This window comes from Mycteria americana, chromosome 7 (assembly GCF_035582795.1).
Source record: "Mycteria americana isolate JAX WOST 10 ecotype Jacksonville Zoo and Gardens chromosome 7, USCA_MyAme_1.0, whole genome shotgun sequence".
Classification (NCBI taxonomy): domain Eukaryota; kingdom Metazoa; phylum Chordata; class Aves; order Ciconiiformes; family Ciconiidae; genus Mycteria; species Mycteria americana.
In genome coordinates, this window is record NC_134371.1 from 24,853,030 (window position 1) to 24,876,302 (window position 23,273).

The following is a 23,273-nucleotide window of genomic DNA, read 5'->3' on the forward strand; positions in this document are numbered from 1 at the left end:
ACAAACAGGCATCTGTGTTTCCAAGAAAGAGATGGGATGTTTATTTTAGTTTTACTTCTCCGAATTCGCTTCTAGATAAGAATGAAGTAATTAAGACATGGGGGATAGAGGAAATCCATCTAGACGTGCTGGAACAGATCAGAAGAGTGAAGCGGCTACAGAAACTAACACTGTCTGCAAGGTCGTGCTTCTCTTGAACGGGTGCAACCTGAGCGGGGACCCAAACCCATCAATTCGGAGTTCAGGCCTGACCCATCTGTCAAGGCAGAGGTTTACTTACAGAGTAACTGAGATCCAAGCAAGCAACACTACAGCTTCCTAAACAATTAGCTTTTAATGAGCAGCTCCCTAGGTCAGATGTCAGTTCTGTCTTTGGGCAATGTGCAACCACACTATGGGAACATCCTCACTGCAGTTCAAGTGACCCCAAAGGGATTTTAGCTTATGTCTTTTCACTGATAACCCCAACTGCACAGCTGGTTCATGTGCTGATGCCCTTCAGATATCAACTTACTGACTCATGAGATTTCTCTGCATTGGCAGACAATCCCAAAGCAAATGCCATTTCCCCATGTGTCAGGTATATCATTTCCCCACAGGCTTCTTCAGGACAACCAGCTCCATTGCTCCAACAGGTATTCATGCCAGTCAGTCCAAGGTTTGGGCTACAGACACTGCAGATTTCATCGTGGTGAAAACAGCTAAAGCTTTTTAGCCTTCATTTTTCCCACCCATATCTTTTAAGAACACTTTTAGTAGCATTTTCTATTTTGAATAACATAAACAGGTAAGTATTTGCATTTTTCATAACCCGGAAAGAGCAATCTCAAGCTACGCAGATAACAAGCCATTTCCTTTGCAAGTTTGTGGTTGATCTGTAAATCAGAGCACTAGATGCCTTTGGCAATCTGTATCTTCTTCCAAATAGGTTAGCAAAGCGTCTGCAGAGAAAAAGCCGAGGCCAATTCAAAAGCTGGCATCCCAAGAGTTGGGAGGGAAGGCAAGGGGAAGAAGACACACAGGCACCAAACTCCCAGGGAGTTCCCCCGCACCCTGGGGGTCTGTCCCACTTCCACACTGCAAAGCTCCTTGGGGTATATCAGTCATCGCACTTCCCCAGATTGCTTTCCCAAACATCCAGCATGTTTCAATAAATATACCTCTCACAAAGTCATACCCCAAAGATACATCACAGACATGTTACTTCTTGCCTTCAGCAAATTTCAGTCTGAGACTGGTGTGTTTCTTGTTACCACTCATAGCAGGAAAGAGCAATACTGGATAAGTGAATTTGTAATTGGAAAAGTGACTCAGAGATGAACAGAGGCATTGAGTCCTGGGAGGATAAACGTTAATAACTTTGGCTTCCAGAAGGAAAGTATGTTAGAAAATTATAATTAGAAAAAAAAAAATGTGCAAGAGGGGTAGAGCCACGTGCACATATTTAAATGGCTGAGATGAATACTAAAATGGTGTAATTTTCTCCCAATGTATTAAAAATAGATAGGAACATGAGACTCCTGACCCTGTACAATGGTATATCTCCCATATGCTTGTAGCAAGGAATAGGGGACACACCCCCCCCCCCCCAAGCCCCCTTGCAGCCGGAACCGCTGCCCCAGAGGCAGTGGGGAGAAGGGCATGGGGGGCAGCGTGGAGAAGGGGGTGGGGGGCAGCGCCTTCCCAGCTGCACCCCCCTTCTCACGCAGCAGCCTGCGAGAGAACGTAGATGAATTCATGGCATGTTATTTCTTCCCACCATCTATGGTCCAGCTCATCTGCATTGCAACACCACCCCTTGGCTGTACATAAAGGCATTTGGGGATGCAATCATTTCAGTATTTGAACTAAAACTAATAAACTAGGGATGGGCAAATTCCTCAAACTAGTACAACTGCCGTTCTGAGGTGACGCTAAATTTCTTCAGAAGAGAAAACCATCAGGCTCCATGTTTTTCAAGGCTCTCAAACAAATCAAGTGACCCTTCATTTTAAATACTTGATTCCTTAGCTTTGTAATGCGAAAGTTGCAACTGTGAAACTTTTTGTAATACATACTAGAGGCTGTTTTCATTTAGAAATATATTTTAAGTACTATTTTTCTCTATGGGAAGTATCTACCTGTGGTTGTGTGTGGGGAGGCTGTGGTTTTATCCCATTTGATGTATTTACTCCATTGCTTTGGAGTTCTTTTCTTCCAGCTAGATATCGAAAAGCATCAAATGATCAGTCTTGAGAGAGAAACTGAGGAACAGCTGTGGTAACGGACATTAGAAAGGTAGTTTTAGACTACACTAGCAACTTTAATTACTTCAAATACTACAAAACTAAACAGACAAACTGTCTTCAAAGCAGCAGTGAAAGCACCAGCCAAGGTACCACAACGTGAAAGGATTGGAAGCACTGACCTTGGGAACTCAATTAAGGCTGGCAAAATTTGTTAAATAATAGCTGAATGAAAGAAACTCATTTTCATTCACAAGTCCTTTAGTTTAAGTGTGAAAATTCCCACTGATTATCCCTGCTCACATTTTAAGCATGTGCAAATGTTTCCAGTACCCAAATTCAAACCTGTGCTCCATCCTCATAATGAAATACTGAATACATGTTCCAGAAAAGCACCTGGAGACTTCCATCCTTTCCCAAAAGACAAGAAAGGGAGGCTACACATGGCAAAAATAGAAATTCTTATGCATTGACAACACACTGCCATAAAATACAGTGAATCTCAGCCCATGACGGCCCTCCAGCTTGTGGGTCTGAATGTAGCACATAGGCACCTATCTGTTACCAAAATGGATTAGCGACCTTTCCCAGACTTCAAAATTAACATATAAATATACACCAGACTAACAAGTATCACAAGTATAATACAGAAGTGCAATCTGGCCACATATCGCACTATTATGGGAAAACTTGCGCTGTAGGAAGCACATACAATAGCAAAGCCCTTCAGACCCCAAAAGTTATCCCCAGAGCCAGGAATGCTCCTCACTGCCATTCTTGCTTAAAACACTACTGCTTTGCTGTGCAGCTTTTTGCTGCTTCCCCTTGTGCAAGTGTATATGTATGTGTATCTCTCTATGCATATCACACGGCAGTAAAAGCCAGCAGAGTCCCAACGGTACACAGACTTCTTAAATCACACTGAATGTCATAAATCTGGTTCAGCAAGAAGCAACCCAGCATATTGGCACAAAATTGCTTCTTGCAGTCTCCTTGTGGAGCAGTGCATCCTCACATCAATTACACGAGGGGAATTGCTCCAGTTTCTGCACCAGCTAAGGGCCTATTCAGGTTTGCAAATGGAAACAGTTTCTGTAGCACTACATAATTTCTGATATGCACCTGCATATTTGCTCCGGTAAAAGGGCCTTAGATATTAATACTGCAGCAAAATCACACTGACTTTGGACCCTCATGACTGCCAACAGAGTGCCAAGCTATCAAGTTTATGTCAAGTACTTTGCCCATTAGATATATGGCTGATAAGATTTTTTTTCCTTTTTTGTTTGTTTTTTTAAAGATACATAAAATTTCCTGAAACCTATTTCACAGCTCTTCCCGTTCTCATCGAATGTGCCATTTCCCGGTTACTTCTCCTGATGCTTGTTAAGTTTTTTGTTACTGTTTGACAAATGAACAAGCACCAAGCGCTGCCCTCGGTGGAGTAAACACCTTCCAGCTTCAAAGGAAGATCTGTTTTTAAGGGCTGTGTACTTGGAAACGGCTGTAGTTGGCTCTGCCAGATCACTATCTTCATGCATCAAAGCCAAAGGTACATTAGCAAATAAATATAGAGCAAATTTTTAACTTGAAGGAAGTTAAGCAAGCAGTGGGGGGGGACTGTCCAGAGCACACTTTGAGCAAGCAAACTCTAAACGACCTCTGATGGGTCTCTCTTGTGCACAGGGTCAGACCGATTTCACCAATGCTGTGCTTCCACAAGCATTGCAATTCTCAACCCCGTATTGAGAAGTCCCTGCAGTCTCAGCTCTCCTTGGAAGCAAAATATAAAGTGTTTCTGGTTTTTGCTGATCCAGAGAAGAGCTTTGAAATGCAACTTCATTACAACCAAAAACCTCAAGCAAGAAGGTACTCAGGCATTCCCAGCTGCTTTGGGGAGTTTGGGGTGATTAAGCTAATGATGCGGTATGAGGTTTTGTAACAAAACACTTGGCATAGACAGCTGTATTCACCTCGGTATTGTTTGTACCAGAGATGCAAAAAAATCTGCCCTCGCATACAGTTTCCTTATGCTGAAAGCAGCGTGCATATGCTCCTATGTGTATTTGTTGTACATGACCAATACCTTTCTCAGTACTTGAAAATCCATTTTCAGTTGTATCCCTCTCCCCACCCTTTAAAGACCTCGCTGCATTATAACCTCAGCTTCATCTGCTTCAGCAAACCATGAGGCTGACCTTTCCTGGACCCACTTCTAGAACTTTTCTGTATGTATTTATTTTTTCTCTGAGCAACTCCCTTGTGACCACCCACTCAGAGTTACAGCTGGGCACAGCGGGGAATTTAAGACCTCGGCTAACAGAGGGGTATGCTGGCACATTACACTTTGCAAAAACAAAATGTGACCTCAGGTGATGGTATCAGCTCAGCTGCTATTAATTTGTGTATCAGCTTTTTCCAAAGATGCTTTATTGCTTATGCTGGAAGATTACCGAATAAAGCATGCACATAATGCTGAGACTACAGAAATATCAAACGCAGATCTACAGAAGCCATCTGCTCACAACATAGGATGGATAGCAAACGGTGACGGGATTAGACCACTACATATACATACACAGGTTTCATAAAGGAAAGACACACCCATGACCTTCACCATCTCTTTCCAACTCCCCGAGACCTTCCAGGGCAGGGAAAGGTGCGGCAGGGTGAAACAAGGCCCCTTGGCGGTGCAGGAGTCCCCAGGCGTCTGCAGGGATCACGAAATACAGCGTGGCCATTCACACTCTTAGGGTGACAGGGGTCAGTTAGAGAGGGGGGGAGCAGGGGACAATGCAAGCTTCGTTTTAATATTAATAGCTATATAAGAGAACTGAAAATGAATTGAAGTTGTTTCTGTATTGCCCATCTTATGGGCAAACAGCAATGAAAATAGCTGATTTCTTGACATACCACTTCCTTGTTCACACCACCACCAAGGCTACTCATTTGCTTTTTTTGTTCCACTACAGTAAAAAAAGTACATTCTCTGCCACATATGATAGTGCTGTATTATGGCACCATTATTGTTTCATTATTAAATAAAAGAGCAAAATTAAAACAATGAGTAAATGTGAATTCCACTGGTTTGGATGCATACAGGCAGGAGGATGTCAGGAGGCAAGGGGCTGGCATGCAGAGCTGGATGAAACTTCCACCATGAAACCCGGAGCACCACACCCACACCAAAGCCCAGCTGCCAGCTGCAGGTGTCCTCAGGTACCCCAGACCCACCCACTCATTCTGCCCTTGCTTGCTTTACACACCTCGAAATCTGACATCTGGAGAGACCTCCTTCCTTCCTTGTAGGACGCAGCTAGGGAGGATGCAGTTTTATTGGTCTGGCACAGAGGACCTGTTTTTGAGTTTCATATTCGTGAGAAGAGAAACCCAGAGGCTGGCATTGTTGTAAGATGGGTTGCATGCAGCACCCACCCAGCCAACCCCACCCAGTGCCAGTGTCACAGCAGAAGTTGGGCAGGGTCAACAAGAAGTCAATCCAACAATGACTGCATAGACTTAATTTATGAATGCATACCCATTTTGTGGCTTTTGGTTGGCATCCCTCACCTGTACCTGCAGTCAGATCACTACATGCAAAGCAGCCGCTCCCAGCTACAGCTGCATCACCTCCACTTGGTAGCAGAACCAAAATGGTTCAGACCAAGAGGCCCTGTATCTACCCCCTGGGCCACAGGGACAGCTCAGACCTGGACACAAGCTCAATAAGGAAGCTCAGAGGCAATGGCTCATCTCATGTGTGAGGTGAGCTCAAAGACAGCTCAAGCTTCAAAGCTTATTGAGCAAGACTATGGAAGTCTTGAAATCAGTGGGCAGAAAAAGCGCTCCACACACCTGGCATCTCTGGAGCCACTGTAGACCTGCACAGCTGGAGACCAGCTGAACACAGAGAGCTCAGACCTGCTGCCAGGATACATGACTTATCCATAGCATTACCTCATGCCATTCAAAACCAAGAATGCCAAATGGCTACCGCATTGCCTGAGTCACTCACTGATCTTCCTACACAGACGATGCCTAGAATTTGAAGTAGGACAAATAAAGATAAGAGACCACTATACTTATTTATGCAAGTTAGAACAGGTACTCATCATTAAAACAGGTACAATCATTAAAAATAAGAAAAGAGTTTCTCTAAACTACCAGTCACAATTAGCCTGGTCAGGCTCAAATTATCTGCCACGACAGTCCTACTTCAGCAAGATTAAGTTGCTTCTTGTTAAAACTGCTTTGAACATCTCAGTCCTAACAAATAAATAAGTTTTCATCATCATTTTCCTTAGTTTCTGTTGCCTGAGTCCCAATTCACAGAGCCCATACAAATAGCATTGAATTGGCAGCTGGGATGAAACAGCACCTTTGAAATTACCTAGAAAACTCCATTCCCCTAAAACCAAATTGCTTTGCAGTTTGTCCTAGACACAGGAGGTCCAGCTTTGACTGCTTGCTCAGCCTTCTTCCTAAATTCAAGTGCAAATGCCCCCCCTCCCCCCATTTTCTTAAGAAACGCGGGCCTTTAATATATCTTCGGTAAACCAAGAGAGAATCAAATAGGATAACGTCCATGATGATACCTGAGGGAAAACCAGGCAACTGAGAGGGAAAAGAGATTCTCAGTTTGTGAAAGTGATTTACAGCTTCCTTGAAGGCAGGATACTTCATTGATTTATCCCAGTTAAAGATCTGGCTCCATTTTTGAGAAGTATTTTGAGTGGTAATGCAGCTATTCAGCATTTATGAATAGGCATGGAACGCTCAGCCGAGCAGGAAAAAGCTAAGTAAGTTCCTCCTGTGTACACTTGTTAAGATTAGTGTTTATGTAACACTTCAGACACTGTAAATAACACTGATTTTGTAATATATAAATCACAGGTTGAGCATGTGATTTATATATCAGTTTTCCTATTTTTATACTGCTGGATGTACCTGAAACTGGCTTTTAATGAAATACAGCCTACTTTCACACACATTAGTGATTTTATTTTCTTTTGGGAATGGTAAAAAGTGCTACAAATGCTACTATCATTTTCACCATCCAGGGCCCTGCATTTCTTTTTAGTCTTTCAGTTTTAGAGAAGGACTCGGCTATTCCACATTTTGCCAGGTTAGATTTATAGACCTGAAGTGGCCTAGGGCACTTCAGCATCACCAGAGTGGTACAAAGTAAGCACCCGTCGAGGGCTCTATGTGAATTGCTAAGGCTTGGCACGGGTGATAACACACACCGGAGAGCTTTTCTGGAGCGGGATTAGCAAAAGCTTGGCTGATTTAATCCTTGTTACAAGGACCCTCCTTCTGAGGTTCTCCTGCACCGATACAATGGGACACGCGGAAGGATTAATGCCACTACTTTTGTGTCCCCTGTGCTGAAGGGGGTAGAAACTCATCCCTCCGTTCGCCCCAATGCCACACAGCAGGCACAGCCACAGTGGCCAGCGGGAGCGCGCGGGGAGAGGAGGACTGCCGGTACAGCAGAGCCAATGCGCCGTCTGTCCTCCCTGTGCCTGTTCACACCGCCGAGAAGTGTCATCTCTTTCATGTGCTGATAGCTGTGACCCCATGAATCCTCCCAAATCCACCCTCTCAGAGAGGACACGGAGATAACTTCTGCTATGTTTATAGTGACCAACCCAGACAGAGATTTTAAAAGCTCCCGTTGATCTGTTACAGCAAACTGCTGTCCACCCCAGGGGCTTCACAAACCCACACGAGATTTTAGAATTCCTTGAAACTGTAAACTACACATCCCCATTCTAAAATTGTAACTTTTTTCTGACATGCAGAACAGCCATCGGCATCTACTGAAAAGGGGTTTGTCACAGGTTTGAAACGGCGTTGGCTCATGGAAGTGCCTCACTACTGTTTTTGTAAAGGATGCCAGGGCCAGGCAGGAAAAGCACTGCAAGATATTTGCATGAATGGAAATAAAGACATTCCGAGTTGGTTTTGTTCCCAGCAGCACAGCTTTAAATGCACACTGACCTTCAAAACCAGCAGCATGCTCAGAGCTGGCACGGAGACAGCAAGCCAAGTTCACTGCGTTTTGGGAAGTATCTGTTTCTGTTTAAAGAGACCTAGTTTCTGCCAAAAGTTACTTGCACCAAAGCAAACCACTTTCAGTTGTCTCCCTCCACTCCTCCCCTTCTCCGGCTTTCAGAGTTATTTGGAACAAATTGCACTAGACACACACTTTTCCAAACCATTTCCAAGGTCGTTTTTTCCCTGTTCACTTTCTATTCTGCCTTTGCAAACCTCCATGTATCTTCCCAAAACATACCTTGAACAGAGGATTATTTTTTTTTTCAAATAGTAATTGCTTAAGTCTTCTCCCCAAATTAGTTTTGTCCATTGTACATTGAACACAAGTTAATGTAGAGTGCTAAGAAGTTAATGTAGCGTGCTAAGCTTCAAGTCTGACCTGGCTGTCAAAAAATGCATTTGATATGAAATTCTCCCTTTATCACACATGAAGTTGCTAGATAAGTTTAGGCAAGCGAACAGACAGACACAAACCCATACAAAACATGGAGAAACAAACATGCTATTGCATCACCTCACCCTCTACCAGACCTTGGTAGGACTGTTTGTTCTCCTGCTGGACACATGCTGCCCACAGACAGATGAAGGCCTGCCAGTAGACACAGAAAAGCAAATAGGTGAACAAATGATAAATGGGCGAGTTTCAGCGCTCTCTCTCTAAGAGCAGTTGGACTATGGCCTGAGATCCAATCTGAATGCAGAGCTGACATCCTGGAGGATAAGTAGCAGCAGGGGCCACTTATCTATAGAGGGAAAGCATTTCACAGGACTTGGATGAAAGATGGGAGTGTGAAAGCTGGCCCCTATGAGGGCTCCTTCCTTTTTCAGCGGAGACAGTGTGAGGGTGCTGTGTTTTGCGACCCTCTAACACAATCCCCTGAAAGAAGCCCTCCATACTCAACTCCAGAACAGCAGACAAGTTGTGCATGACATGAGCTGTGCATTACCAACTCCAGGAGACACCAGATCTCCCTCTGTTTTGTTATTGGGATGACCAGTCAGTCTTGCGTATTGAACCCATTTTCCGTACCTTTCACAAGACAAGGCTGCTAAGCTGCTCATTGAGTTTTGTTCAAAAAGATAAGCTATTTGCTTACAGAGCAGAGAGCGCCACTTACCAGTTTTCCTTCATCTGCATTTTAAAAACAAGCTAGAAACAAGCACATCCTCTTCCTTGCAAGTTCTGTCTTCAAAAAGGAGTCCTGATCTGTGGCTCCTTCTCACCTGGAGTGAGGCACAAAGCCAGCTGGGCCACAGCTTGCTCCCAGTATTTCCTAGTGAGCTCATTAGCTCCAGGTGATGCCACACTGAACACGGTGACTGCAGGCGGCTCCCTTCTCAGGACACCAGGTAATATGTCCACACCCCACAAGCTCTTTCTCACTTTCATCTCCCCTATAAATGCACCAGGGTATTTCCATCCCTGTGGCATATTGTTTCTGGAGCATTTGCTAGGATCTAAGATATATATGGCCATGCACACAAATTATCTGCTCCAAAATGAAGCCTGATGCTTCTGCACTGTGCCTTGTATCATCACCCGAAGCAAGTGAACATGTTTCCCTGCCAGGCTGGTACAATTCACAAGTGAAAACAAACATGCACAGTGCTGGGCAAGAGCGTCAGACTTCATGGTACACAACAGAGAAGAATAAGCCATCCTGCTTGTACCCACACCTTTAGTTGGGTGCATGCCCAGAAAACAGAAGGAATATGTGGCTGGAGTGGCTTGCGTTTCTCTCCAGGAAATGCCAGCATGTATTTTTTTAACCATAACTGTTGATATACTAGTGTCTTGTCAGATCTGGTTCCCCCTCAACCACTCTATTCTTCTTGGGAAGGTGAGGAAGGGTGTGTTGACTCAGGTGCACACAATTTGAATTTCTGAGACTTTCCTCCTTTTTTTTTCTTTAGTGAAAACAAAACAAAAAAACCAGGCAGTTTTGTCAGCCCAGACAATGAAAGCTCTCCTTCAACGACAACAAAGTCCAGTGCTCCTCTGCCAGTAACATACTGTCATTGCTTTTACATTGCCCAAATATTTTCTTGTCCAACCATGAGGCCCTGACAGCTGCACTTACCTCCTCCAGGCTCTAGTCTTACCAGATAACCCCTCCACACCCGTGCCCCTGGCTCCCTAGTACACCTAAAGGCAAAGAGGAAGAAAAGGTTTCCAGCTGGAGTGTCAGATCAAGAACAATCTTTGCTCCATATTGCATGTTAATACATTTAAGACTAGACTCTTTTGTAAGATGGGTATATTTATAGTGTGGAGAAAAAAACTTTTCACTTCCTAATATCTTAACATCAAGAATCAGTTTTTAGTGCCTTGTCTAAATAAATTATAATATTTGATTATCACAAGTCTTATCAAAGGTTGAGATTTCCTCCAGAAACTGTCTCTGGTTTTGGAATTCTAGGTCTTTAAAGCTATTTTTTAAAATCTGGATTAGCTAGATTTTCAAAATGGCAAGCAAGGACTGATATGTGCTCCCAAGAGCCCACACTTAGAAATAAGATATCTTGACAGTGTTTAATCGACAAATCCACTGTCATACTAAAATATACTTTTTGCCAATTAAGCAGCACAGCTACAAACAGGTGGAATGCTGGATTATACAAAGTTTAAACTTGAAGTCAAGACAATTCAGGGATGGTGTGTCTCTGAAATTAAGCTAGAGTTCCCATCACCTTTCAGTATTTCCTTTTCATTCCCTTTCCTTTCCCCGTCCCTTTCAGTACTTCAAAGACTGTAGCTTCTGGAAGTGCTATAGATGAGTTTATAGTGCAGGGAGGAGTTATGAAGTTACAGCTAAGGAAGAGTATTTCTAAGCAATATTCAGAAACAGAAATAACACCACAATCAAGAAGAGAGATCTTTCCTATGTCAAAACATAAAATAATCCCTTCACTCTCCTCCTCCCCAGACTTGCTCACCTTCCCCCACACCCTTTTCATATCACTATGGAGCATTCTTCGCAGCACTTAGCCCTTCAGTGGCTAACTGGAAAGGGCAGTGTTGCCCTCTTCCTCCTTTCCACACGGATAGAAAGCTGTTCACATTCTGGAAAGGGTTAGAGACTGCAGGAGGGATAAGGCTTTTGTTACAGTCTACGTATTACTGCCCACTAACTTAAACTTGGCTCTTCTAAATACCAGACTTGTCGTCACTTGCAATTTATATTAGATTTGGATCTATACAGCCAACAAGAGAAAAAAAAGGAGGGTTAACACTGGCCTGTTTTAAGCTGTGTCATAATTCCTGTAAAACCCTGTTTAGATTGTAAATGAATCACATGTTGGATCTAGTTAAAACTGTTAGCATAAGGTTTGAAATTTCCTGCCCAGTGCAACACTATTGCCCTTAAGTAATTGAGTGCTTTGACAGACCGTGGGGAGCCTGTTTGATGTTTCATCTTCTTGCAGGAGCACTGCAGGGAAGGTGGTTTGGGGGACGCCCAGGTGAACAGCAGGCAGACTGTGCTTGCTTCCCGGGGCTGTGCTTGCTCCTCTGCCGCAAGGTACCATCCATCCATCACACAGCCCAAGCTGAGGAGGGTGGCTGGTCCGGTCACCCCAACAGGGGAGGTGGGGGAAAATAACATTGTGAGAAATAACAAATGAGACAGCCGAGGAAAAAAGACAGAAACTATTCAAATCCCAACTAAACGCATAGTAAGAAGGCAAATCGCTGTGGCAGACAACCCCTTGATCGAAGGGCCAGAGGTAGGACTGTTACAAACCAAGAGTTGAGATGGAGAGAGATTTGCTATGGCTCTCCCAAACAACCCCTGCTGGCTTTTTCTCTGTGAGCTCTCTCCTTCCCTAACAGTGAAAATGAATGCTTAACAAGACACAACTGCTCATGGGCTTCATCACCTTCTTGACTTAGTGCTCCTGAGCAGTAGTGTAAGGACCTGAATTCTTTTACATATATATATATATATGACATGACATACAATGTGTAAATACTGACAGATCCAGTCCATCCCAACAGATGGGCGTGCAGAAAGCCAGCCTCAGAGCTGGAGGAACAGCTCTGCAGCAGCCCTCTCACCAAGATGGGGCAAGAGCCATGGGCTTACTGAAGCGAGCAGATGAGCAACTTCCCTCCCAGCTCTGCCTGCACTGGTGCAAGGCTGGTACAAGTCCCCAGGGCCACAGAGCAATGACATTTACACTGGTTTCACCAAGGCAAGAACGGGCCAATGACTTCACAGGATTTATTCAAAACAGGAGAAGAAAAAGCTTTCTTTACAGATATCATTAAACACATCAGTATGGAAGAGGACGGGGAAGGTGTTCTCAACTGACATACAGAGATTGCAGAGCTACTACTTCCACCATGCTGCTACAGGAGAGTCCCCTTGAGCAGGGAAAAGCTGCCCTCCTCAATTCTGCCTGTGTTTCAGCATGAGAAGCACGGCACACTCTCCCTCCCCACCGCTCATGAAGCACAGGGGCAATGCATCTGCTCCCCACCTATTCAGAAAGCACACAGCAACTGAGAGATCACCTCAGTTAGCTTGCAGGAGCTGGAACTCATCTGGCCAGCAGCTACATGGCATTTCTGTTACCAGAAATGAGCCAGCAAGTAATTTGCCAATAATTGCAAAGGTAGACCAGCAGAGAGCTGGAAAGAGGTACCGACTTCCAGTGAGTTCTCCCATTTGTGCCTTGGAGCATCTTCCCCAAAACATTTTTGAAATAAGGCTTCTTCTGTACCAAGCACAGCACTGTACTGGAGAAGTAAACGTTCACTAAAATTTATTTTAAGCGATTTAAAAAAAAGTAAAAAGATTAAAAAGGCTTGCAAGAATCACTGAATTGTGAATTGCCTCCCTCTTCCTTTGCCAAAAATGTCACCTGAATGATTTCAGAAGTCTTACAATTTGAAAGGAAGTTGCCATGGTTATTTTACAAACTTTTTACAAAATCAGATATTTTGGTCTAAGAGTTTAGCTTATCAGTACACAGCTTTGACAGTGTTTCCATAAATCAGCCCTGCTCCAAAGAGCTCCTAGGATTATGGGAACAAGTTTTAAATTATTTTTCTTGTTTCTCAATGGACCAGGTTTTTGGCTGTCAAAACCCCTTTGAAGCAAACCAAACTATATTCAGCATTTGATCCTGACTTGTGCAATCTCTGCTTAGAAAGCATCTCCTGCACCTCCCATACACCATCATTGGCTGAGATGAAGACAGAGATATCCACCTGCTGCATGAGCCTGGCTCCACCAGGACTAAATTTATTGCAGTGGCTCATGCAGATACCATGTGGATGTACCGCAAAGTATTAACACTGCCTTACACTGGGAGAAGTTAGGCAACAAAGTCCTAAGAGCAAGTGTTACAACATGGAAGAGCTGTCAAAACACACCAGTGCTTAGACCTAACAAATCTGACAACCCTGATTTAAAAAGTGCTTTGACAGTCAAGAAAAATTCCTAAACATGCTAAAAATCAATCTGCTAGCAATGCACGTTTCGAAAGCCAGGCAAAGTAACTTTCCCGTGAGTATAGATGTCCTCGTCTGTGCCCTGGTTTATTTGCTTCACCAAGTTTTTCTCAAACAGGAGGGGGTGGTAAGCTCCCATGGTACAGGCACGGTCATGAAACTTCTGGTAATAGTGGCAAATGTCCGTCTGCCGTTTGGAAGGGAGAAATTCGTACACGTCCACTTCATCACAGACTGTCATCATGATCACGATGCCTAAGGAGGGAAAGAAAGCAGACATCCCCATGTCAAACCAGAGAACCAATTAAATGTTCCAGCAAGACAGTCAGTCAGCAAGGAGCATCCAGCTCCAAGGGGAAGGGTTTCCTTTTTGAACGTTCAGACGAGAGGGGGAGAAAACAAGTCTGGCCAGACGGGGCTGTTTTCTGAAGCCCTCTCTTGCAAAGCATATGATCAACTTGATTACAGCAGATTGTTTACAGCTACAGCCATGCCAAAAGGCCAATTTTTAAGAGTGCTACCATTCTCCACAACCTTCGTGCAAATTTGGGCATCTCCCAACCGTGCACTACAATTAGCTGATCCCAACAGCCCATCTCAAACCTGCTTGGGTAAGCAGCGATGAGACCTCCACCTTTTCCCCACCTGCCTCTTGTGAATGCAAGGGATATGAAAGCGACTGTGCTTGGAGATGGCTCACCGAGACTGAGCAACCTCTGCTCTTCAGGCTCCCCCAGCTCCCCCGCAGAAGAGCAGTGCTGCCCTCCTGTGTCTTCTCACAGGCACATGAACCACATTGGTTCAAGCACATTGAGGACACTCACACCAGTGCTGGGCACAGACCTGTCAACTTTCTGGCCAGATCATAAGTAAGCCATAGTTATTGGCTACTTTTATTCCAAGTGCAAGAAATAGCAAGAATATAGTAGGGAAATAGAACCAATGTATAATATCACAGAGAATTCATGCAGTGTCTGAGACATCAGGGACCATGCACGATCAGAGGAACGTAGTTTACAAGACATTAGAAGAACCCATCCGGGAAACCATTTGTTTAACTAAGGTGCATGTTAACCTCGTTTTCATCCACCTTTTCAAATGACAATTTTCATTCATGCTTAGGCCTTCCAGGAAACCCAGAGCTGCAAACTGGAACTCATCTGTGCCCCTGAGTCTGGTGAGGTGACTTGTTTTACAAAGCAGGTAACTTGGCCCAAAGTTAAGCCACAGAGGAATTTGCTGTCTGACGTGGCCCGGTGCCTGCCTTCAAGCCCCTAACTCCAGTTAACAACAATTTTGCTGCTGAAGTCATTGACTATGCTGTTATGCAGCTGATCTGCACATATCCCAGCAATGATGTAATAGGTGCTGGGCAAGAGCAAGGTTGTAGAAGAAAACTAGACATTTGACCGGCAAAAATAACAAGTGACTCTGTTTACACAGAGGTAGAAGGGTGCCTGTGCCCCAGCAGCAATGGGAGCAGAGACAGGAGCAGAGGAGGGGCTGAAGCACAGCAGTTGGACATCCACGTGGCAAACAAGACCATACGTCTATGCTGTGATTTCAAATACATGTGAACTTCCTGAGAAGTTCACTCCTTTTTCTTCAACTGGTCATGAGATCTGCTCTCCAACAAGAAGGAAAAGCTTTGCAACAGCAGAATGTAAAATGAGCCCCTTCGCTGAGAGGCTGGATTTAGCATGCTGACAAACAAGACGTTAGCATGCTGAATAAGGGGGAATATCACTGAACGTTTCAGGGCAACTATTCAGTCTGACCATCCCCAGCCCCCCAGTTAAGTCTTTAGCTATATATATTTTTCCATATATATGTTTTTTTTCCCCATATTTATATATGGAAAGCATAAACAGGCAAGCACTTAGATTTCATCTGCAGCAACCAGATTTATTTGTCTGACAAGATCTGAGCCCACAGGAGCCATATCTTCCTCTTGCACTCCGTGGGAACTGCTCTGGCACTAGAAGCTAGAAATCCTAGAGACCATCTCAATGTTGCAATCTGCTCTCCTGTTTCCACCTGGAACCAGGCCATGTTTGTAACTGCTGTTTCAGAGGGGTGCTGCAAACCACTTTAACACAACTCAGCTACTGCTTTAAAGACAGGAAGCTTAAATTTTGGCATAAGACAAACACTAGAAGCAACTCTGATTAGGACCATAAATCTGTAGCTGTCTAGGATAAAAGGCATCCTGGAGAGTTCTTGCAAACTGAATGAGAAGTTTAGAGGGCAGTTATCTTACCAAGCATTCCTGACGACGGTGGATTAGGCTGAATATGCTCCAGGGAATTCTCCTGCAGAATATCCCAGAGTTGCCACTGCATTTTTGGATTCAGGATATAGAAGGGCTGCTCTGGATGTGTAGTACGATACAACTTATAGCTTTCAAAAAAGTTGTAGTCTGGTTTTCTGTACCACTGGGAAACAGAAACAAGGAGTCAGACTCTTTTTATTTCTAGCCCACTCTTTCCCATAACCAACAGGAAATGAGGATGAGTGAATCTGCTGCTGCCAGGGGGAAAAGGTCCTGCTATACCTACACACGCTCACCCTCTGTCCCCGACCACCTCATCTGTCCCTTTGGGTTGCTGTGGTGACTTGATTCAGTGAACAGAGCAGGAAAAAACCCAAATCTCCTCTCTTTGGCAGTGAAGGACCATTAAATGAGATCAGCCATCTTGTATAACTTCATTCTGCACCCCAATAGCAGATGATGTTGAGAAGTCTGCCTTAAATGTTACAGACCCCAACCCCTCTGCATGCTGGAGTATAAAGCATCCTATTCTGTAGCCAAGTGTCCTCAGCACAGCCTCCTAAAACAGGCTGAGCTGATTTGCATCCTAAAACATCCCCTTTCAGTAAAAACACTTAGGAAGGGTTTATGTTTTCTTAAAGTCATTTTGCAATTTTTGCTATGCTAAAAATATCCCATCCTGGTTTTACTGACTCTTAAACATGCTGTAAATACACCCTCATGTCTCCTGGAGGTGTGGGACTACACACAAGAATAAACATCAGTGAGAAAATAGGAAATGCAGTCCAGACAAAGGAATGCAAAGACCTCTCAGTTACAGACAGAGTTTAAAATAAAAGTAAAAAATGGACTATTCACTCCTACCTGCTTTCACCCTGAGCCTTCAAAGCTTATCACTTATCAAATAATGCCCTTTTGTACTCAAAATGAAAAGTGAATGCTAGAGGGATTGCAACACCCACAAGTGAAAGTCTAGCTGACACAGAGAGGATACATTTAAGATCTTCAGAGAGTTTCCCAATCCGTTCATAATGCATCAAGTATATCTCATGTCTGACTGGTGCTTGAAATATCCATCAGCAAATCTTACAACAACTGCCAGGAAGAGGAGATCATCCTCTGACGAGATGACAACTGCTGCAGCCAGTAGTGACCTCGTCCCTGCAGCATCAGCCCATGGGAAAGTAAAGGTGGTGACCCATTACACTTGGTCTGAGGCCCTTCACAGGGATCAGGAACAGGCAAGTGTTTCCCTAGGAGCACCCATGTATGGGATACTCTCAGAAGTACATACGGATATATCCATAATGAAGAGGTAAACAAGAATGGCCTTAAAATGAGTGATGGCCCACATTAGGAGGAAGCAGGTTAACAGGTGCACTCCAAAGCATATGAATCTGATTTTATTTACAGAAAACTCAGCCTTACCTCATGAATTTCTGCATGATATGGTGCTGGATCCCAGACAATTAAGATTCCAGTGTTATATAGTGCTTCCCTCAGGAACTGCTGCTCCTCAACAGTTACAAGCTTGAATAACAACAACAGATACATTAATATACAGTATGCTGTCCGAATTAGCAGGCAGGCAAGCAGTAAAACATACCCGAATACAGCCACAGCCACCCCACTGTCGGTTATTGAGCATGCCCCACTGCATGCAGGCAAGGACACAACCCCCAGTGATGCCCTTCCAACACCCACTCCAGTCCTATCTAATAGCACAGGATTTCGTGGAGAGTCACAAGAAAAATTGCCATGACGCCTTACGACGTTTTCTCTATCCATCTTCAATAATAAAATAAGGACAGGACCTGCAGAGTGACCCAGCTTGTATGATAGATACCATCACTACCACTACCAGAAGCAGGTGGGAACATCAGTTGCTGCCACCAGTTGCCAGGACAGTCCAGGAAGAGCCTAATGCAAACACACTGTTGGCTTTATCAAGAACCTTCATTTGAACCAAAAAAAGTCTGCACATGGGTGGTTTCTCCTGAGCAGCACAAACTCAGGCAGCCAGGGCTCAGTGCTGAGCCAACTTGCCGCAAGAACACTGGTGCAAGAGACAAGAGACCACGGCATCCCAGCTGACCCTTGCACTGAGTCCCACCTTGCCTCTCCAGAGCAGGGTGATGCAACTCCGGCAAGGGAGGTTTGAATCTTGTGAGAGCAGCAATGAGAAGGAAAGCACCACAACAGCAAAGCACACGGGCTAGAGACACTATCAGTGGAGAGAGACTGCTCCACCAGAGTCTGTCCCAAACGAACAAAACTAAGTGGTTCAAACAGAGAAGTTGCCCTGTACAGTCTGGACACAACCATCACAGCTTGTGACACCCGAGGGCAACCCAAGTCTGCAGCAAAAAGCAAACAGTTAGAATCAAACAAGACAGGGACTGATTTCCCGCCTTCCCCACCCAAAGGCATAACCCGTACAAGCACACAGCTTGTAAACATCTGCTGAAGAAAAGCATCACCATAAAAATCAGCTCCCATTTTTCCTTATTTTCTCCACAGATCTAATTCAGACCTAGTCAACTTATCTTTGACTATCCCAGCTGCCCCCAGCAGCAGACTGCCTTCTCAGCTGTCCCCACAACCAGAGCACAAGGGCACCCTGGCCAGCCCAGATGCAAATTATTCCAAAAGCAAAAAGGGTTTCCTTGCATCTGTTTTTAACTCTGCGGGATTAGGCTTTGGCCTTGACCACGTGTACTGCCTGGTTTCATTCCCTTACAGTAGCTAAAATATCTAGGCCACTTGTTAGCTGGAGCGTGCAACACTGCAGGTGTGAGCTTCTGCCCCCGGTCCGTGGACATGTGTATTGGGTTTGTGTGGCAAGGTTTTGGTAGCAGGGGGCCTACAGGGGCAGGGCTTCTGTGAGAAGCTGCTAGAAGCCTCCCCTATGTCCGACAGAGCCAATGCCAACTGGCTCCAAGATGGACCCGCCGCTGGCCAAGGCTGAGCCCACCAGCGACGGTGGTAGTGCCTCTGTGATAAGTATTTAAGAAGGGGGGGAAAACTGTGCAATTGCAGCTGGAGAGAGGGGTGAGAACATGTGAGAGAAACAACTCTGCAGACACCAAGGTCAGTGAAGAAGGAGGGGGAGGAGGTGCTCCAGGCACCAGAGCAGATTCCCCTGCAGCCCGTGGTGAAGGCCATGGTGAGGCAGGCTGTCCCCCTGCAGCCCATGGAGGTCCACGGTGGAGCAGATATCCACCTGCAGCCCATGGAGGTCCACAGTGGAGCAGATATCCACCTGCAGCCCATGGAGGACCCCATGCCGGAGCAGGTGGATGCCCAAAGGAGGCTGTGACCCTGTGGGAAACCCGCACTGGAGCAGGCTCCTGGCAGAACCTGTGGAGAGAGGAGCCCACACTGGAGCATGTTGCTGGCAGGACTTGTGACCTGTGGGGGACCCACACTGAAGCAGTCTGTTCCTGAAGGACTGCACTCCATGGAAGGGACCCACGCTGGAGCAGTTCATGAGGAACTGCAGCCCGTGGGAAGGACTCACTGGAGAAGTTCGTGGAGGACTGTCTCCTGTGGGAGGGACCCCATGCTGGAGCAGGGGAAGAGTGTGAGGAGTCCTCCCCCTGAGGAGGAAGGAGTGGCAGAGACAACGTGTGATGAACTGACCGCAACCCCCATTCCCCGTCCCTCTGCGCTGCTCGGGGGGAGGAGGTAGAGTACTCGGGAGTAAAGTTAAGCCCAGGAAGAAGGGAGGGGTGGGGGGAAGGTGTTTTTAAGATTTAGCTTTTATTTCTCATTATCCTACTCTGATTTGATTGGTAATAAATTAAATTAATTTTTTTTCCAAGTCGAGCCTGTTTTGCCTGTAACGGTAATTGGTGAGTGATCTCTCCCTGTCCTTATCTCGACCCACGAGCCTTTCATTGTATTTTCTCTCCCCTGTCCAGCTGAGGAGGGGAGTGATAGAGAGGATTTGGTGGGCACCTGGTGTCCAGACAGGGTCAACCCACCACAACACCAAAGGCAGAGGCAAGGAGAGGGCACGGCAGCTGGCACCAGCCATCCCCTTAGCCAGGTACGAGTGGGATGGAGCACCGCAACAGGACAGGAATAGGGCAGGGAACACAGGCGCTTTATTTTCATTTCATTATTTCTATTTAAAGGCTAGAAATCTTTCAGGAACTTTTCTGATGTGAAACACGTGAAAGGAGGATCTGAGAGAGACTGAGCATCAGAGAAAGCAAAGGTCAGCCACATAAAGCCATGCGAGTTGGCAGAGGCACACAAACCCCTAGAGGGCTGTGACAGGCACAAAAGCAAAGGGATAAGAAATGAGGGGGGAGCACCTCCCTCCACAGCCACAAAGTGTTTGCTGTTTCCTTCCCTTCACCACAGAGCTGGTCCTTGGCACTACTAGGTATTTATCAGTCACATAACCCGTTTGCTGGAGGAATCTGGCTCCCCAGATACCTTTAGTGCCTAATTGTTCTGTTTAACAGTGACTGATTCTTTCCAAGTAGTTAAATTCATTTAAATTGCTACATGACTTATTTGTCTTGCCCAGCTTTTTGATCCTAATTAGTTAACTGATCTATTGATTTCCTAGTTAATTTGGTCTTTAGCCAATTCACTATTTAGCAAGTATCTTGCTAATAGAGCCCCTACCCTCCTGGTACATTTATTGACCGTATCAAAAGGAGTTCCTTCTCTCCAGCTACCGCAGTCAATGCCCTGTAATCTAAACATGCTCCCCCTTTCCCATCACAATCTTACTCATCACAATCTCACCATTCCACTGGTGAGATATCTCCTTTCTCTTCCTCCCTGCAGACTTGTTAGTGCCAGTAACAGCAAAAGCAGCCACAGCAGAGAGTGCTCTCCATGACAGCGAGAAGCCAGCCAGGGAGAACTGTAAACAAGGGCTGGGAGGAACAAGGTACTCTGGTCTTCAGTCAGCTCTGCAGAAAGCAGTTGTGTCCTACAGAACGACATTGGCACTCCCCCCGCACACTCTTCAGCCCTTATTTTTGCAAGATAGGAGCGCTTTCCCAGGGCAAATTGATGTCTTGCATAAGACTGCAGGAAAACGCGCCATTAAAGGAAGTGGTACTGATGAACCAGTGAAGGTCTAAGAAAATAAGCAAGCCAATGTTAAAGAATGTATTTCTTTAGAACAACTACCAAGCTTGTGGACCTACAAGCCTATCCTCAGATATGAGGATCCCAAATTTCTAACCCCCTGCCAGTATCAATCTATCAATCTTCCCCTATGCACACAGATGTACAAGATACAAGACTCTACTGTTAAAACCACCCACCCCTAGATACGTGCTAGAGACTGGTCAGCAAATTACAGAAAAATATCTTCAAATAGTTATTCAGCAACTTAGGGCCACTGGCCACACATGCCAAAGGGATACTACTTCAATACAGACTAGTTCTGACAGATTAGATTCAGGAGATCCCATTTCCTTCTTTGGAGAATAGGCCACGAATTGATCAATAGTAAGAGCCAAAATAAGAGCAGCCAAGCCACAATGCCGTCCCTGCTCCCAGTGACAACTTACAACATAAGAAAAGCCAAACCCTGAACAAATTACAGCATGTCCAGCCAGCACCTGATGCCTGCAAGCAGCTGAAAACAAAATGCAATCAGGCAACCCCACTAACAAGAAGGTTAAAATGATGTCACCATGACTAGAACAGCACTGAAGCATTAAATGTGCAAATAAAAACACAGGAGAAAACCAGGCTCCCAATCCAGTTATCCCTGAAGATAACAGGGACTGCAGTTAGAGCTGTTTGGCTTAGAAACTCCAGAAAAGAGACTCCTGCACTATCCACATGGAGAGCATCTTTTGCCCTGTTCTGCAGCTAGATCAATGCTGCATTTTGAGTTCACTTTAGCCTCAAAAACAGCAACAATTTTGCTCTCCCCATAATTGAAGTTTTCTAAGCTGGTGTCTCCCTTCAGAGGGGATGGTGGCAGATGGAAAGTGTCACCCACGGCTGCAGGCTGATCTGCATGAAGAACAGAAGCACTGTAACAACATGGCTGTAACTACACTTAGTCCAAAGTAAGAGCATCCACACAGAGAGTTATTACTGCTATATTACAGCTGTACAATCATACTGTTACCCTCCTCCCTGTGCAGATAACCCTGGTATGACACAGGTCACATACATGGTTTTGCTGGTAAATGACTTCATATCACAGTAAATTTGGCAAGGAGCACATCCTCCAGAGAAAGTTTTCTTAAGTGATAACACCTATCTGACATCATAAAAATACACACAGAAGGGAAAGATTAAAAAATTGAGAGGTCAAACAGGGCAGAAGAAGAAGGATGTCAGCAGCCAGATATGTCTGCTAAAAACAGATTGGTTCAGAAAGGACAAACTGTCCCACATCTGACTGGTAGTTTAATGCAGGGGAATCGAGATGCAGCAAGCAGCAGAACAGAGCACACGGCAGCAAGGGGAGAAGGCGAGACCCAAGAGCAGAAAGAGGTAGTGACTGCTTTCACACAAGAAGCAAGAACACACTTCAAAAGACATACAAAATGAACTAGGGAAACTTGTTAAAAGCTTGCTCCGCATACCACTTTTGAAAAGGATGACCAAGCTCCTGCTGCTGCTTTTAGAAACTTCAAACCTTGTTACATGGCAGCACCCATGGACTCCTCACACAGGAGGAGATGAGAAAACTTCAGGCCTATAAATCTCAGCTTTGGGGTGAGGAAAGGAAACTGCCTTTTGGGTTCTGGAGTACAAAAGCTACGCTTCCGTCACCCATCTCGCTCCCACTCACCCCCTCAGTCTTCATGTGCCTACACCCTCCTCCCCCTCTTCCTGGGTGAGGAGACGCTCATGCTCTGCGCTGCAATGCCGCACCAGCTCTTTCATCCAATGACTCTTGGCCTATTTGGTATTTTACTGTCCCTCTTCATTCTCTCACCAGCACATGCCACTATGATCTCCTCTTCTCCCTGCACGTCTACACTTGAAAATTTCTCCCCCCGCCAATGGGCAAGCATGAAGTAACAGTTATACAGAAGCAAGGTGCAAACACTCTCAGAGATCTTCCTAGAGCAGCGACAGTCTCTGTTGTGGGTCTCACTGCTCCTGAATGGGTGGCTTACTAATCCTGCTAATGTATTGCTAGACATGGTTCCTAACCACTGAGGGTCTGCTTCAAAGTCTATTGAAGTCCAGAGAAAATTAGCAGAGGGACAGCCTCATACCCAGAAAGAGCTCTCAAACAGTCAAGGAAAATTGAACT

At 45.2% G+C, this 23,273-nt stretch overlaps 1 protein-coding gene across 7 annotated transcripts in view; it reads right to left on the reverse strand.

Moving 5' to 3' along the window:
• Positions 1 to 12,500: 12,500 nt before the first annotated feature.
• ST6GAL1 (ST6 beta-galactoside alpha-2,6-sialyltransferase 1) overlaps positions 12,501 to 23,273 on the reverse strand; it is a 59,762-nt gene continuing 48,989 nt past the window's right edge. For all 7 annotated transcript variants that reach the window (XM_075507437.1, XM_075507435.1, XM_075507436.1 and 4 more), the window contains 3 exons: positions 17,444 to 17,545; positions 16,004 to 16,178; positions 12,501 to 13,998 (listed from right to left, as the gene is read on the reverse strand). In XM_075507437.1, the coding sequence (XP_075363552.1) occupies positions 13,757 to 13,998; positions 16,004 to 16,178; positions 17,444 to 17,545 (519 nt within the window). In that variant the 3' untranslated portion in view covers positions 12,501 to 13,756. The remainder of the gene's footprint in view (positions 13,999 to 16,003; positions 16,179 to 17,443; positions 17,546 to 23,273) is intronic.